Below are 18,394 nucleotides of genomic sequence, written 5' to 3'. Positions count from 1 at the left end.
TGAACAGTGAAACATTCCTTAAACAGTACTTAATTATCTGTTTTGAATCTCAGGTATGTTTCCATTGCATAGTTGTCTCATCAACCTAGAGTACACACCTTAATGAACTGACACCAACTATTTAAGCTACGTTGACAAACACAAAACTAGTTTAGCTTGTAGAACATCCTGTCTCCTCATGTCCCCAAGTAACACTGTCCTCTGAAAGGCCATCTGCAATAACCTAATATTAAGTACCCATTCACCTTTGCAGCTAAGTGTCCCTTTCTCGGACTGCAACTGTAGCCTACTTACTGTATAAGACGGAAGACCCATTTATTGAAATCCCAAACATGGAATATACTTGGACCATGCATTATGCCACATATAATGCCTGTCTGGACGGCCACCTGCCAGTATACAGTGGATAACTTCCCAGTCTTTCTGGGTAAGTTGGGTGACTATATAGCTATTTTTACCCTGAAATCCCAATTTTTGGCCTGTCATTATAGGCTAAGAAGAAAGGACAATTGCTGATCTACAAGGTCACAACATGCCGTAATGTGTTGTGAGCTTGTAGATCGGCTTTTCCCCAAAAATAAGTTTTGATAAATGACTTATTTTAAAATGTGTAGCGCAGTGGAATAGAGTAGACACTATGACACGTCAAGAGTCAATTAGTACTATAGGCTATACATTTGTGTTCTGGTAATATCATTGATCACTTGTTTTGCATGTCCGTGGCAAAAATAAAATATTAATGGAAATGTCCATCACATTCACAAGCTGGCAAAGTGATTTCCCCGGGTGCAGATAGCTGCTGTATTATCATGGTTATTGGTGGTGGTGGCAATATTAATAATTTTAGTCTGAATATATCAAATCCTGTTTTGAGGATCACACAAGAATAGCATCACTTTATGGACAAAATAACACCCAAAAGGGTTCATAATTTCAGTCTGCTTGAGGTGTAATGCAGCTTTAAACAAAATAGCAGACAGTGGCACTGGTACATATCTGAACTCATCTTCTCACAGTGCGTGTCAACCACATAGCCGACATTTCTCAGCTTCAATTATGTTTTTCATACCAATCGTTGCATATAAGCATCATGGTTTTGTTATGCGTACACACCCATGGTACTGTGCCAAGATAACTCACAAATCAAACGCACGTACAGTACACGCAGTCAAGTTATCTACAGTCTACCGATGTTAACCATCTCAAACCCACACCCTAACCTCCCACGGGGAAGCACACCTAAACTGCGGTCATCCTGTTCAAGAGCGTTAATAGCAAGATAATCGAGCATATTTAAGGAGATCACGAGCAAAGAAATACTTGATGAGTTCCTCTAAGGATGACAAGTAGCCCTCCCAGTCACCTGACCGACAACAGAAAGACAAAGAGAAAAGAGAAAGACAGCAGCAGCCTGGCTGATCTTGGCTGATCTTTATTTAGCAGCAATATTTGCTACACTTGGGTCTGAGGCACCTTACTTTGAAAATAGCTGATCTACAAGCTCAAACTACAACCTTGTAGATCAGCTATTGTTGGCTAAAGTTCTCCTTGGAAAAGGGATGCTATGGTTCAAGTGGTTTAATGTAAAAAAAAGAAAAAATGATTTGGTGGGCCCCTGTATAGTAACTCTGAGGACCCCCTAGGGGTCATGGGCCCCCTGTGGAAGACCCCTGGTATTGGCTACTACCATTTTTTTTATATCAGAGCCCAGCTACAAATACTTTTATGCTTCATTTATGATCTAATTTGACAATATTCTGGAGCAGGAGCAGAGCGAGGAATGTAATGAGAACTGGAATAGGCCCAGGGGTCAGTCCGGGAGGTCCCAGGTGAGGAAACACCCCTACCAAAAGTAAAAAAAGATTCTTCTGATCACTTTAAAAGTTTAAGAAATCAACTCAGAATGTTTTAAAACATACAAAATAATTCTAATATTATGAAAATCGGACATTAACTGGCTGGCATACTGTTCTGGGAGGTCCCAAATAGATGACCCCCCCAGAAACGGGGTGGGGGTCGGGAAAATTTGAACCCCATCATTTTCTCATAGTTTGGACTCTATAGAACCAAGATCTGTAAAAAAAAATTTTCAATTTTAGCACAAAAATCCTACGGGAGCTGTTTTTTTGACGCCTCGTACCACACTATATTCTAATATTTTTTTCTGGATCAAATTTTCGTCACTTTCAAACAAATTACACTTTTATTTATCGTACTAGCCATCTTTCCTTCCCAATTGGAATCACGGCACACATTAAACCTTCAGTTGAATTACTAAATATTGTAACTGAGTAAAATGTAAACAAAACAGTACATTATGCCACTGGACCCAATGGACTATATGTGGGCAGATTAATTGGGTCACTTTGTGTATGCCATTTACTGTGAAGTTCAAACGTACGTGTGTGTGTGTGCGTGTGTGTGTGTGTGTGTACGTACGTGTGTGTGTGCGTGTGTGTGTGTGTGTGTGTGTGCGTGCGTGTGTGTGTGTGTGTAAGAGAGAGAGAGTGCGCGCGCGTGCATGCATGTGCATTTGTGTGTCTTATGAATATACGAAATGACCAAAAAAGCAATTACTTGTACAGATAAAAAAATATGAATAATAAGAATACAAAAAAAAAGAAAATAAGCAAGCAACAAGAAGCTCCATTCAGACTAAAGCCTTTGTTTTGTTCAACGAAATAGGCCCTCTCATTTGTATGAAAAAAATACTATTATACTATGGCACAAAATCCTATATCCTGCTCTCAGTTTGCTTGTCGTTTAATTACTTCAAGAAAATGGTTGTATTTTTGGCATTACTATAGAACTTTCTTAATAGGATTCAGAGCCGTCTAGACGATCTACCATACAGGAACTAGTATAGAGTATATAAAAAGGTGTACAAATAAAGACTATGGCAATGTCTAACGTTTTGCTCCAGTGCAAACATGTGTAGGTCATAAATGAGAAAATGGCTAAATCAAGCTAAATGGAAATGGGAGCAATATATATTTTCGGTTGTCATGGGCCCGCTCTTTTGGAGTTAAATGAACACCAAGTATATTATTACTGTGCAGGGAGATCAAATTAAATTCCAAGTTGTTGAACTGTAATTAATGTAATTTTATTAATGGATTAATCAAACGTAATTTGATTCCAGTCTTTGTTTGACTTGTCGTCAAAAGACTTTCACATAGCTTTAATCTGATCACAATTCCTGCAACTATAAATCATTCAATAGATATTACGTGCAATATCCTACGCCACCCCTTAACCCTAAACTTATTTGCCATTAAATACTCTTTTGAAAAACGTTTAACAATAGTTCAAATAGCCGAGATACATAAGCTCACAACGTGTCAATGTAGAACAGCTAGAACTATTTTACAATGTTGTTCAAGATAGTAAAATAGGGCAAGGCACGCCTAGGATAGGGCCATAAATGTAGTGTCATTCTAACGCTGCATAACGTAATGTAATTCCAATGAACATTGCCTGACATTAGGTCATATAATGAGTTGTTCAACTGGTTTCCCTTTCACAAGAAGAGCTGATCATCTCCATCGCTCATGACTGATATTTATGTGTTTATGGATATTAACAGTGGCATTTGTGGCCACTTACTGTACTTTACCACTTCATTTGATGTAATGCCTATGACAAATATTCCCTTTGAAATAGTCATGTAATCAAACATACAGCAAATTGCAATTATATAAGTTATTATATACTACCGGCAGGCATATTATATATAATATATATGTATATTATATACATTGATAGATATAGCTAATTATAATAGTAACAAATAAAAAGGGGGTATAGTTTAGTTCTGCTGGCTGATCTAAGTGGTTGCATGGTCTCGTGTCCTGTGCTCTGAGGTATACTTGGTATTGTAAGTACAGTGGAAAAAACCCATAATGTGAGGAGAGTTTATCGGCAGATAGTTAGATGGAGGGATATTGCTGGCCCTTGGTTGGAGCGGGTGAAATGTGTGCGGCCACTATGGGGTTCTAGAAGGTGCTGTAAACTGAGACCCGCGGGGCTTCTTGAGGAAAATGGAAATGGCTTCAGCACATGAAACATAATGCATAAAGCAAAGCCACGGGGGGACCGTAATACTGTGGTATTGTGAAAACGACATTTAAAAAATTAACCTGAAGAAAGTTGAGTTGATTAATGAAGTACTGCCTCTTTTTTTTTCTTTTATCAATAAATGTTTTTGCACTGGAGTAAAACTTTGCAAACCTCTGGCAGCTATAATGTTGATTTAAATCCCTATAAATCTACTATACAGATCTTCAAACACATTTAAAGGGGAATACTCCTCTACTTGTGGCTATATGATATTCTTATCACCTCGGGTGTTCCAATCAATATTATGAAAGTGATGTTCAAATCAATGGGAAGACAAACCTTCAAAATTGGTGTTTTAAACTCAAATAAGTTTTGATTTTAGATGACACCTACAGTATGAGTCACAGACATTGTGTCCATCTTTTCCAAATCTGCATGTTGGCATGCATATTGCCGTGGGATAGGTGTACATTACAACAATAGTTTCACTTTTGTATTTGACCATTGAATACTTTAGACAATGTTCACTAATATTGACTGCATGTCTCCAAGGACATAGGAACAACATATATTCCGATGCTGAAACTCAGCAGTATTCCCGTTTGATCGTATTGAATTGCAAACATTTTAAATTGAGGGTGTAAGGGTTGTTGTTGGTCTGAACGGGATGTAACTATAGTGGCATTTTAGAGCAGGGTTTGTCACATGTAGGTGACTTAGGGTGCGTTCGGAAATTCGGAATGTGGTCAGTTTGTTGAATGTTTCAATGCCAAAAACAAAATTGTATTGTTAATTGCAATTATTGGTTTGACAAATTATTAATCAACAATTAATCGTCAACCCTACACTGAATGCATTTAGCTAAGCTATCTTTACTACATCATTAAATAACTTCTTACCTTATCGAATAATCCGGAAAAGATTATTATTATTGCAGTATAGGTAAATGTCACTCAGGTGTGGTAATGGAGAGCCGATGGTCTTGACCACTCGCTGTAGGTCCTTCCTCTCCACATGGGTGCAGCTTGGGCACCAGGTGTAGTCACTCTCAATGGCAGAGCGATAGCAGTTGACGAGCAGGTTCTGTGGGAGTTTCCTGGACTTCCCATTTTTTCACCCCTGTGCCAATCATTGTGCACTAGATCTTAATCTAGTCGGCAGTTTAGTTGGCACACGTTTGTGTGGTTGTGTGTTTCCGAAATGGTATAAAATAACTTTTATATAAACAAAAAAGCTCAATGTCAATTTTGAGTACCGGTGTGTGTGTGTGTGTGTGTGTGTATATATAATGTATAATGAATAGTGTAACATCCTCTCCTTTATTGATTTGTGGATAATATAGTGATTATTTTAAATATAATCTCTATATTTACCCAGGGCAAATATAGCGAGCTGTATAACATGAATCCATTTAAAACTAAACTGACGTTACAAAAATATGCTTTATTCTTTGAAGCAAACATGTTTTTCAGAGGAACAACAGTTCAGATACTGACACAATAATACAAGAAACCAAGGAAGACTTTGTACTATACAATGGTCCAGTACTTCTGACTGTAAGTCATTCTTCTAACCTGCAGTAGGAAGAATATTCTAGTGGTTCCATACCGTATCCTGATCAGGGTCCACTTGAAAGTCTTGAAAATCATTTATTTCTTTTTAAACTTTGTTTATTAGTATTTTCACAGAAGCATTCAAATCAGGAGTTGAAAAATAATGGTAGCATCAACGGCTTATCTTAATAAACCCCACAATAAGTGTAATTTTCACCCCAAAGAAAAAGGACAACAGAAAACAAAACAAACCTTAAATACAGGATCAATAAGAGTTGAAAATACAGAAACAAAACCGTACAAAACATCCGACAAACAATTACAAGTACACGAGACATCCATAATCTGCGTTACATCATAGTACCCCAACCACAGTAGACTTTCAAACCAACACTCCATGGATTCAATTTCTGAATGAATCGTCCCCATGTCCTCCCAAATCTTCTGAAATCGGAAGAACCAATGAATGAGAATCTAATCTTCTCCCATTTTACACAATACAAGATGTCCCTTTTCCAGTGAGTGTGAGAAGGGGAAGTGGGTGCATCAAGATTAGTCACAGTGTCACAATCACATTTGGGAGATTCTATATTCTATATATTCTATGTCCCCCTCCCAACGAGCTTTTAAAGAGTCCAAAGACTCCGGGCATAACAAACAAATCTCGTCATAGGTGCATGAGATTGCACCCCTCAAAACTCTTGAAAATCTTTAAGATGTTCGCGTCCACTTTGTGTTGGCTTGGATCAGTGGAACCCATGTAGTATACCACCATGTTTCTTTTACTTTTTAGAGTATAAAGAGATTATTGCTATTTTATCAGTAAAGTCTTGTGTGTGTTTTGCCAATTAGTTGGAGGCCCACCAGTGGCCCACTGGGAATAGCTAGCTGTTCTAAGATTATTGTAATTTACAGAACCATGAGGAAGAATACGATATGAGGAAAGCCTATTCTTCCTCATTCGGCTAAAAGTAAGCCGTAGTAGAAACTGCGCGTGGAATGACGTGAAATGAAACGTACAATGAGTTTAATACAGTTAGGCTACATAGTTGTCGTGTCACTTAACAGTATTTGTCAATTTCCCGCAAACAACCCTGTGTATTCAAAAAGTAAATGTCCGAAAATATGCCAAGCATTATGACATAAATTCATGTTTTTTGGTAATCACAGTAAATCCAGCAGATGATATATATATATGGCACTCCGAATTCAGTGTCGATGTTTTGTCATATTACTTTAACCCCAGTACCATTTATTGATGTCAACAGTTTGTCTGTCTCGGGGCATTTGTAGATAATTGCATGAACTTTGAACGTGTTCTTGTCCAATATTGGAACGCTTGACCTTAAACCACTGTCTCCAGTTAAAGTAACTGGTGTATTCATTAGGGTTCTGGTCCAGATAAAGAAGTCTCTCAGCCAGCTCCTTTGGGCTGGAGAAGTCGTCTACATGAATGAAAGAGTGTCCTGGGATGAGAACCTCATAATTTGTTCTTGGAGGGCCCAGCACTACTGGCACTGTCCCCATTATCATGGGATTGTATAATTTCTCTGTGATGTAGTCTCTGCTCATGGAGTTTTCAAAGGAAAGGTAGAATTTACAACTAGGTATTAACTTGGAATACTCCTGGTCATGATTCAGTTTATGAAAAAGTCTGCCGTAAATCTCTACGCTGATGTGCTTTTTCAGCTCATTGTAGAACTGAACTCTTTTATGTTGTGGGTTCCAGTTACTCACTACCCAGCAGACCAATTTGTCCTTCACTGGCAGCGTGAAACTCTTGTCCTCCGATTCCACCGACACCAGGTACCCATAAGGCACTGGGATATCTGAATCCAGGCGATAAGTTGTTGTTAAATTGAACAAGTCGTTGAGTTTAGGGATCAGAGCTGAATTTGCGGGTGACTCCATGTTAAACCACACCCACTTCTGGAACCGGGGGCGTGGCTCTGTTGGCATGTTGGTCAGCTCTCCATTGATGTGTTTGTTGTGTATGATGACAGCATGAGCCTTGTTGTACAGAGTCCTGTCGTCCGTCAGCTGACATCCTGTAATATTGAATTTGTATCCAAATGGCCACCACCATATCAATATGAGGACCTGAGGCTCCACATATGCATCTCTGAGCTGGATGGTGCTGGTGTGATTGTAACCTTTCCACGTCATGTGGTGGTTTCCTGAGGTATAGTTTTGGTTTGGGGCGTCTGTATGCTTTCCTTTCGAAGAAGGCAGACTGGTGTTGCGTGAGGCTGTGTGCATGGTAGGAGGGCGTAACTTGAAGTCATAGTCAGGTGTGTAGTAGTACATGAGAAAGGAGCCCAGTACACACAGAACCACCAGGCAGCATTTTACTAGAGTCCATTTGCGGGATGAAGAGCTCAACATGGCTGACCCTGAGTGAGAGAGAGAGAGAGAGAGAGAGAGAGAGAGAGAGAGAGATAATTAATAGATAAACTTCACGCTCTCAAGAAAGATGCTCTGTGATGCAGGAAGTGAGATCCTCTCTGATGTTCCAAAGGGTACTACGTCTAATTATTCTTTTTTATTTATTTATTTTATAAGCCTGCATGGTTAGACTTTGCAGCAGGGACATTTTTTTTAGGTACCGTAATTTGACTAATTTCCAGGTAAGAACATACAATATACTAAATGTGTCATTAGTGGTTAGCTTTGACAATTTGCAGAGCTGGTTCCAACTAAGCACTGAATACAATTATTACTTACCTTCACTTTTTAGTTTTTTAGTCCCCAACTTCCCTATACTACTGTATATTCATGTGACAGCTGAAATACACACACACACACACACACACACACACACACACACACACACACACACACACACACACACACAGTCTTATCAGAACAGGGAAAACGAATTGTCCTTCATTTAAGTATAACTAAAACTACATTATTGACTCTTTGTGTGAAGTCGTTTTTTAACACAGTTGGTCTATAGAGCGCCGCAGTCCCTCCCCCTTTCAGAAAAGCGAGTGGCCCAGGAAATGAAAACACAATGCATTCTTCCATCGGCACTTCTAATATAATTTATTTAAAGACGGTTACTGATCGATAATTTTGATTTGTTGTTTGGTGGAGGAGAGGTCATTTGGTCATCGATATGATACTCTGCATAGTCTCACTATAATTGTGGCCCTGCCAACCCTAGCTGGTAAAAAACCCCATACTGTAAGCTTTGTTATGATTTAGGAACGGTGCAGGAATTTGACCTTCGAAGCAAGCCAGAGCTTCTTTGTAGATTGTTGTCATGGCAACGCCAGCAGCAGAGCTGTCTCTCATGACAAGCCTCTGTGTCGTCCCGGAATATAGTTAAGTAACTACAAATCATTCTTAGACTACATATCCCATATTGATTTATTTCCACTGCCGTCCGTGTGCCACGTACGTGCTACCCCATTTTGAGTAACACGGTATAAATACTCTCGCCCATCTTGGGGCGAGGGAGAGAGAACCATTTAGGCTGGGTCCCGAGGGATCTCGGGACCGGTCCGATCTAATTGTAAATAATAATTATTGCTGCATGTTCAATCTAATTTCTTGTCTCTCTCGATCAAACAAATGAAATGACTAAAACCACATCTGCTCTGGACATTACTTTCTTTCTGGTGGAACTTCATTTAATCTTGGCATTCATCTAAGGTAACATTTTGGTATTTAACAGGTTATACTCTTAAAGTATCATTATCCACAAATTACATTTCACTTGGAAAGTATTCTGTCTAAGCTCCGGTAGATATTGTAATTAGAGTACTTTCCAAATAAGTATTTAGACGGCTCCGGTATTAGCACCGGAGTCCTCCGGAGCCCAGCGCAGCTCGAGCTATCGAAGTCCTTATCAGTCCACAGTAATTATACAGTCCTTGTCAGTCTCTACATATATTTTACAGAAATATATCCATCAGTTACGCCGCGGACAAAGCCAACAGGCCCAGACAGGCCCAGACAGGCCCAGACACGAGCCAACTCGTGACGAATCATGACAATGAACACAATGTTTTGGGCCAATCAAATCATTAGAAAGAAGAAAAGAAAGTCAGGAGACAACACTATTTGTTTTGTTTTTCGTCTTATAAATTATTTGATCGGCCCAAAACATTGTGTTCATTGTCATGATTCGTCACGATCCTAGATTCTACTTCTACTTCTACTATATTCCTTTTTTTTCTCATTCAATTTTTTATTAGTTTTTTGAACAAAACATAGAGCAGTCATTATACAGTGTATAAAATTGAACTCAAAACATACACACACACACACACGCACACACACACACACACACACACACACACACACACACACACACACACAGAGAAACCCCTCCCTCCCCCTCCCCATCCTATTCACAGAACAATCAACCCACAACACCTCAATTACAATATCACCGGGTCAGTAAGTCTTTCAGGTCTAATATTAGGTCTGTCCACATTTAAATTGTGCCCTCTTGGGCCTGATTAATCCTTGCCGATGACAGTTCCAGGTAAGCAATGTCCAGATACCACACTATATTCTAATATTTTTTTCTGGATCAAATTTTCGTCACTTTCAAACAAATTACACTTTTATTTATATGTTTCAATGCCAAAAAAACAATTGTATTGTTAATTGCAATTATTGGTTTGACAAATTATTAATCAACAATTAATCGTCAACCCTACACTGAATGCATTTAGCTAAGCTATCTTTACTACATCATTAAATAACTTCTTACCTTATCGAATAATACGGAAAAGATTATTATTATTGCAGTATAGGTAAATGTCACTCAGGTGTGGTAATGGAGAGCCGATGGTCTTGACCACTCGCTGTAGGTCCTTCCTCTCCACATGGGTGCAGCTTGGGCACCAGGTGTAGTCACTCTCAATGGCAGAGCGATAGCAGTTGACGAGCCGGTTCTGTGGGAGTTTCCTGGACTTCCCATTTTTTCACCCCTGTGCCAATCATTGTGCACTAGATCTTAATCTAGTCGGCAGTTTAGTTGGCACACGTTACAGTTCCAGTATCCACAAGGTTGGGATCACGTGGGCCCGTCTTCATCAAATACAATTACACACACCAATTACAAGGAGATGTTTTTTCAACTGGACTTTCCAAGCCCCACTATTGTTTCCCCTGTCACGGTGATGATCATGATCGCCACTATTGCATGATGTCATAGCCTGCATCTACTGGGATACATCATTAGGTCATGTATGTTTAGAGAAGTCAAGGCGTGCACACTTCAATGGGCCTGTAGTCGGGGTGGATATATTCATCAAATGTTAAATGAAACATTTGTAAATTAACTGAGGTCCTCGACTCCTCACCCCAGGCCCAGACACCTTCGGATTCAGCATTATTTTGTTCTCATGCGCACTGTGACATTAGTTGTGTGTGTGTGTGGCTTTAATATGAATGGGATTTACTGGTGTTTAGAGCTGCATTGTGCCATCATGCCCACGGTTGGTAGCAGTTGACTTCAAAACAGAGCGCACTTTAAGAGGGAAAGAGAGCTTTGTTAAACCCCACTTTATAAAAGTCCCCTAAGCTTTACTTTGTTTTTAATGACTTTTCTCTGAAAAACGTAGATATAATTAGTTAATTAGTTACTGTAGTGTCTCCAAGGCTCATGGAGTGCACTACAATGTTAATTTGTATAAATACGTCATATAATATGACATCATGCTATGATTAACCACGGATAACCGCAAACACACCCAAGTGTACATAAATGTGCCTTAAAGCCCATCCCTATTCCCTACCCTCCATGGAAGCTATAGTTTGTAGTAGTACATGACTGTGATGTTATTATGGTGTTTGGTTGTCTGAGCTTGTTATCTGTGGACTGTTATTGTTTGCATCATGGTGCGCAGACCGAGCAGAGATTAAGAGTAGTTTAGCATATAGAGCCAGCAGGCTGTCGGAATCCTTAAATTACTGGTCAAATAGTGCTCCAGTCCAACCCTGATAATGCATTTGATCTTCTATTTGATCTTCATCAGGTCATATTGACCTGATGAAGATCAAATAGATCTAAACGTCGTCAGATAATTTTCAATAAAGAATGTCTTTCTTGTACCTGTGGTGTGCGGGCTCCATCCACTATCTACTAAAGTTTCTTTAGCCCAGCACCCAGTCTGTCTCTCCCCCCCCCCCCCCCCCCCCCAGAAGCAAAGCTTTTCAAAAATAGCAGATCTACAAGCTCAGATCTGCTATTTAGCAATAGCTAAAGCATAACATAATGCTTAAAAACACCCAAAGGGTTCTCGTCCTGAATGGCCAATAACGGTTTGGGGGCGATATATCTCTCTAAAACAGGGGTGTCTAAACTTTTTTCAAAGGGGGCAATATTAGAAAATATTAAAACACCCAAGGGCCAACCTTACTATATCTCCTGACATAATGTAGTGACATACTAGTCTATAACAAAGTCACATAATGTAGCGTCGGACTAGACAAAGTCACATACATGTGCATTGCATTTAAGCGATTCTATTGAACTCATCATATCATCATCAATAGACAATATTTCATATCAATGGTCTTTTGTCGAGTGTGTGCTTTGAACAAAAAGTGTCTCTCAGCCTTTTTTCAGCCATATGTCACATTGCCAAATGTAACCAGAGGAGCAACGTAAAAATAATACAAGGAAGAAGGAACAAATTGACACTGAAAACACAAAAACACAAAAAAAAAGTAAAAATGTAATATGGCCCGGCTGCGGGCCGTATTACATTTATCCCAGGGCCGCATTTGGCCCGCGCGCCACACTTTGGACACCCTGCTCTAAAACATATACACTGTGTGGGTTTTAAACATAAACGGCACTTTTCTTCACTCTCCCCCCAGCTGTGAAGTGTTCCGGTAAGTCTTCCGACCAGGAAGACGAAGAGCGGCCGCCGAGGACACAAAGAACGGGACATTCTGAGCCGCGGGCGCCGTCGCCGTCTCCGTCGCCCCCCTCGTCTCCGCTGGACCCGCGGGCCGTGCTGGCGGTGGACCCGCGCGCCGACCTCCTACCTCAGCTGCTGGACTTTGACGAGGCGCACCGGCAGAAGGTGTTCGACGGCAAGGTGTTCTGCTGTGGCATCTGCTTCGTGGAGAAGCTGGGCTCGGGCTGCCTGTGCTTCAACCAGTGCCAGCACGTCTACTGCAAGGCCTGCATGACGGAATACTTCCAGATCCAGATACGCGACGGCAACGTACAGTGCCTTAATTGCCCCGAGCCAAAATGTACCTCCGTCGCCACGCCGCTGCAGGTGAGCGAGGCGTGCGTGTGTGTGTGTGCGTGCGTGCATGTGGGTATGAGAAAGATGCTGGGCTCCATCTTTTTTTTTTAATAGTAAAACATGGCAAATTAGTTTAGGGATAAGGGTTAAAGGGGTGGTGCAAGATATAGCCCTCCGTCTAGTTGCCTTGTGCACTGGCAGAAACCATCGTTAACCCATTTTGGGACGGGAACTCCTTTTGGTGTTAGCATTACGTTATGCTTTAGCTATTGAAAAACAGCAGACCTACAAGCTCACAGCGCGCCACCGAGTGGCGCGCTACGAGCTCGTAGGTCTGCTATTTTTGAAAAGTCGAAGAACGACTGACATAGAAAACATAGCTTTCTCAGAAAACTGTCAGGATGTTAGAAGACATTTTTTTTTAATCAAAATGGGACAATTGTGCCTGTAGATTCCTGATGATGGAGTCGTTAAGAGGAAGCAATCTGATTGGTTGAAACGGTTTCTAGCCGTTGATCAAACCAGCACTGTTCACCACCTAATCAAAACAAAGCCGCTCTGTTTTTTTACTTCAGTGACGCTTGCGGAACTCGACTTCGTCTCGTTCCCCTACCAGCATCACTGTCGTGGCAATAATCACGTTAAACAACACCCTCTCGTGTAATATTGCTTAAGTCATGGGTTTTCAACAGGTGGTCCGTGGACCACCGGTGGTCCGTGAAGGTGTTGCATGTGGTCCCTGACTATGCATTTAGTAATGTAGGAAAGTGAAGATTCATATTGGAATTTATTGTATTGGGTTAGGGTTAGAGAAAGTTGAGAAACAATGCAGTAAATGATCTGGTGACAAAGTATGACGCATCGATGTTGTCAGTTACTGGGAAGTCGGATGTCAAGAACTTCCACAGAAAAGTGAGATAGAATCTCAAGGGAAACCGTACCGGTTTGCCTGGTTGAGTCACCATTACAAGGAACTGTGCCCATAATCAATCGCAAGTGTCTGCTTACTCATAGAATAAGTTACAATGAACAGCAACATGAGTTTAATATGGAAGGTTCATTTATTTCCCCCACACCATGACCATATCCCCCCTCCCAACACAACAATGGTCCCCAGGTTGATTCTCAGTCAGGGTGGTGGTCCCTGGTTCATACTCAGTTGAAAACCCCTGGCTTAACCCATTCTGACCTGAGATCAGATTCATACAAGGTTTCCACTGGACACACACTGGTCTGATGAACCCATTCTGACCTGAGATCAGATTCTAAAAATGTCAGTCGTTCTTCGTTTAAAAAGAAAATAGCAGACCTACAAGCTCATAGCGCGCCACTCGGTGGCGCGCTATGAGCTTGTAGATCTGCTATTTTTCAATAGCTAAAGCACGACATGATGCTAACACCAAAATGGGTTCCCGTTCAGAATGGGTTACAGTATGTGAATCTCGCTCTGGGTGTTTTCCGTCTCCATCCAATCCGTCTTCTCTTCTCTCTCTCTCTCTCTCTCTCAGGTCAAGCAGCTGGTGGACGAGGAGCTGTTTGCCCGATACGACCGCCTGCTGCTGCAGTCCACCCTGGACCTGATGGCAGACGTGGTGTACTGCCCCCGGCAGACCTGTGCCACCGCCGTCATGGTGGAGCCGGACACCACCATGGGCATCTGTCCCGCCTGTCGCTATGCCTTCTGCACCCTCTGCAAGCTGGCCTACCACGGCCTGTCCCACTGCAAAATCACTGCAGGTGTTTATAACCCATTCTGACCTGAGATCAGATTCTAAAAATGTCTTCTATAGATCCTGACAGTTTTCCATTCTGACCTGAGATCAGATTCTAAAAATGTCTTCTATGTCAGTCGCTCTTCGATTTTTTCAAAAATAGCAGACCTACAAGCTCGTAGATCTGCTATTTTTCAATAGCTAAATTATAACAATGTTTAAAACACCGAAAGGGGTTCCCGCCCCAAAATGGGTTAAAACGGGAAAGCACCAGTTTTGAAAAGTCTTGAAACTTCTGGGGGTCCCTGGCATGAAACATTTTTTGGGAGGGGGTCCGTGGCCAAATGCATATCATTTTGGCGGGGTCCTTGGTGCGAAAAGGTTTGAGAACTACCGTTATAGTAGGCATTTGTAGAATCGGCCTCGGGTGGTTAAAGTCCAAGACTAAAGAATTTGTCTTTTTGGCTTAAATGAATCCTATTCCCGTGGGTAAGTTACAAGGAGAAACGTTTTTTTTTGCCTTTGGTATAGCCTAGTTTTAAACGGAACAAAGTTGGATATCCAAAGTGAACATGTTTTGAAGAAAGACGACCGCTGCTTCCATTAAAAAGCCAGTGTTGTCTGTTCTGTATACAGATGATTTGCGTGGCCTGAGGGATGAGTATCTTTCCGCCAGCACATCCGGGAAGAAGTTCATGGAGCAGCGCTACGGGAAGAGGGTGATCCAGAAGGCAGTGGAAGAGTCCTTCAGCAGAGACTGGCTCAATGAGAACTGTAAAGGCTGCCCACGCTGTGGGACAAATATACAGGTGTGTGTATCGTACACACCATGGGGTTGGGACCATTTCATTTAAAATGATGGATACATTGGGCAGAGGCAGAGATGTGGAAAGAAAGTTTCATAGATGTTTTTGGAGAACCACTAATCTGCCACATTGACGCCTAGTTTTGAAGTCGATCGGTTGGAAGGTTCTCGAGATAATGTGAAGGACATATAGACAGACAGACAGTGCATTTATGATAGATGGTTGTTGGTAATGTATTGAGAGACCCCCCCCCCCCCACACGTATGTCATGGGAGCTCAGCTCTCCCACATAACTTGAACCCTGGTTTCTGCCCTCGTCTCATTCTGTCTTCACCTTCTGCCCTATAGAAATCAGACGGCTGCAACAAGATGACATGCACGTCCTGCAGGCAGTACTTCTGCTGGTTGTGCCTGGGACAGCTCAGCAAAGTCAACCCTTACAGTCACTTCAACAACCCCAACTCTCCCTGCTATAACCAGTACGTAAACCCCACTCACCCTGCTTACCACCAGACTTTAAACCTTTATTTGTATACCCTCAACTAAATACTGATGAAAAATCTGCATACTTCACCTTAGCCATTAAGTCTTTGCTCACTCGATGGCCATATATTCTCTAATTCCTTATTAATCCAGAGACATATTTGGATGTCACTCCCACAAAATCGTCACACACAAGCAAAACGATAATTTCCCCAGTGCCTGAATGTGTCTGTGTTGTCTTTGTTCCAGACTGTTCCAAGGTGTGGATCTTGATGACGAGGATGCCTTCTGGAGCGATGAAGAGGACTGATACATGTGCAATAAATACCTCCCTGCTCTGTGCGCCATTTGAATGCACTTTAATCTCCCCCCCACCACCACCACGTCACACACATTGACCACGCTTTAATGTATGTACGTCTGCACACGCTTTCAGTGCCACGGCTACAGTACCATCTTTTGACACTGACGGAATAGATTAGAGATGGTCACTTATACAGTGTTAGTAGGAAGCGAGTTCAGCAATTTATGAGTTTTTGTCTCTAAAAAAATGTATCAACTGGAGGCAGCATTGCAGTCCATTCAAAATGTAGTCAATTTCCCATTCAAAATACAAAAAGTACAGTCAATTTCGCAGAAGGTACCACATCACAAGACCTCAATTTAATCAAGTCAACTCAAGTTAATTTTCAATAATGAGTGAGTAATAATGAGAAGGGTTGTTAAGAAATTGGCTCAGATTCAATCTTTTAGATTAGTTTAGTTTTATCTGTCCAAATTTAAATTTGGAGTTCACTCTTCACAGTTTGCTACATAAAGTGCTTTTGTAATCCTGATTGAGAATGCATTCAATGCAAATTTACCTTTTTGATTGATTAATTTGTTAAAAGCAAATTGGGTGAAGGGAAACCCCATGCTTGAATTTCACACTGATGCATAGTGTTCTACATCTCTTCAATTTATTCTGTTTTATCAGGAATAAACATTTGACTCCTGTAAAATATGTGTATATATTTTCACATTATGTGTTGGCGTATTTATAATAAACTCTAGATTGAGATGGTCCTAATAAAGCTGCAATCCACAAATTTCATGGAATTTGAACCTGGCCGGTTCTCATGTGAGACCAAACATGTACTGCTCTCCAAGAAGGCATCCCCACTTGGTCAAGAGAGGCAGTACTACTAGTAAACCAGTAGGTGTCCTACCTGACACCAAGGTCTACAGTCAGGAAGACCTCCAACCACTGCAGATAGTGTGACAGGCCCGGAAGAGAATTTCCCATTAATTTTCCCCATAGTCATTTCAAAAAGTATTTATTTAAAGACATTAAAGACAAATCATGACAATAAACACAATGTTTTGGGCCAATCAAATAATTAGACAGGAGAAAAGAAAGTGGGGACTGCGACGCTCTATTGGCTAGTTATATTGTCATCTAATCTATCATATTCAATCGTTCTCTTAACATAAGTTACGGATTGCAGCTTTAAATCAGTATGGAATGGCTAACTACTAATCCTGAAGGCCGATTTGTATCTTTATGGAAGAAGACATGTCAAACAACTGTACTCTGGCAGTTTAACGTAGCATTGCTTCTTGGCAATGGATGCATACCATGCCAAAAAAAGCTTGTTGCATATTATGTAGGTCAATGTAGCACGGCCAAGGAACATTACAGTTTAGTTTACATTAATTTCCACCAGATAACATACATACCTGTAGATGGCAATTATTTTACTTAATTGTTTTCAGAGCTACAGTACGTATGTTATTCTGCAATGAATGTGTATCCTAGGAAATGTGTTCAGTACAAAAACACTAGGAAATGGTATTTCTCCTCTTAATGCATTTCTATAACTTCAAAATCAAGATGTATTTTTACAAACCAAACTGCTTATAAAGTGATGCGAACACAATGCATTGTGTGAGCTTTGTAGGTGGGCTTTATTTGGACCTGTGACACTGTTGTACAGTGGAGATAAAAGGCATTTAGTTCATTTTCACTGGGAAATCTTACTACTAAGTCAAACTAAAGTGAGGAGATCAACACTATTAGGTATAGTATAGGTAAGGTATTAGGAAGTTTGAAGGTAAGGGCTTTATTAACCTGTAGCAAATTATAGAAACATTTAACAAGGAGTTCAATACGTTTAATTGAGCTCCTTTTTATTTGAATTAACATAGCAGGAAAATCAGATTCTTATATCTTCTACACAGTATGTATTTTGGTGAACATATCATAGAGCAGTGAGCACATGTGTTTTGTTGTAGGTTAGAATAGGTCCTTTGCTGAGTTAGTGCAAGAAGTGAAACTGTTGGCAAACGGTGATTGGCAACAGCTTGGGATGGCAATTCACTACTGCACACATTTATATCCCTCCTTATTTATAAACTACAATTTGGCTGCATTCATTTGTTTTTCTATTGCCAAATAATGATTGAAGGCCATAGAAATATAAACATTGCTGTTTTATTTGAAATGTTTTCAAGTGCACAATCTTAATGTTTTTCTTCATTTTTTGAAATGATAAAAATGAAATCATTTATGGAAA

At 40.6% G+C, this 18,394-nt stretch overlaps 2 protein-coding genes across 2 annotated transcripts in view; one reads left to right on the top strand and one right to left on the bottom strand.

Annotated features, from left to right (window-relative positions):
• The window catches only part of LOC308327215 (E3 ubiquitin-protein ligase RNF14-like), a 36,426-nt gene extending 18,032 nt beyond the window's left edge, over positions 1-18,394 (top strand). Inside the window, exons 5-9 of the mRNA XM_080780459.1 lie at positions 12,459-12,868; positions 14,347-14,575; positions 15,187-15,359; positions 15,705-15,835; positions 16,089-18,394. Of these exons, the coding sequence (XP_080636585.1) occupies positions 12,459-12,868; positions 14,347-14,575; positions 15,187-15,359; positions 15,705-15,835; positions 16,089-16,149 (1,004 nt within the window). The 3' untranslated portion in view covers positions 16,150-18,394. The remainder of the gene's footprint in view (positions 1-12,458; positions 12,869-14,346; positions 14,576-15,186; positions 15,360-15,704; positions 15,836-16,088) is intronic.
• LOC308327041 (4-galactosyl-N-acetylglucosaminide 3-alpha-L-fucosyltransferase 9-like) lies at positions 6,849-7,778 on the bottom strand (the record flags this gene model as incomplete). The annotated part of the gene is made up of 1 exon (XM_080780176.1): positions 6,849-7,778. One exon carries the CDS (start codon positions 7,776-7,778, stop codon positions 6,849-6,851), a length of 930 nt encoding a protein of 309 aa, XP_080636302.1.

This window comes from Protomyctophum bolini (assembly GCF_963924005.1).
Source record: "Protomyctophum bolini genome assembly, chromosome: 13".
NCBI classification, from domain to species: Eukaryota; Metazoa; Chordata; class Actinopteri; order Myctophiformes; family Myctophidae; genus Protomyctophum; species Protomyctophum bolini.
The sequence above is the reverse complement of the archived record's forward strand: the minus strand, read 5'-3'. Positions and strand labels throughout refer to the sequence as shown.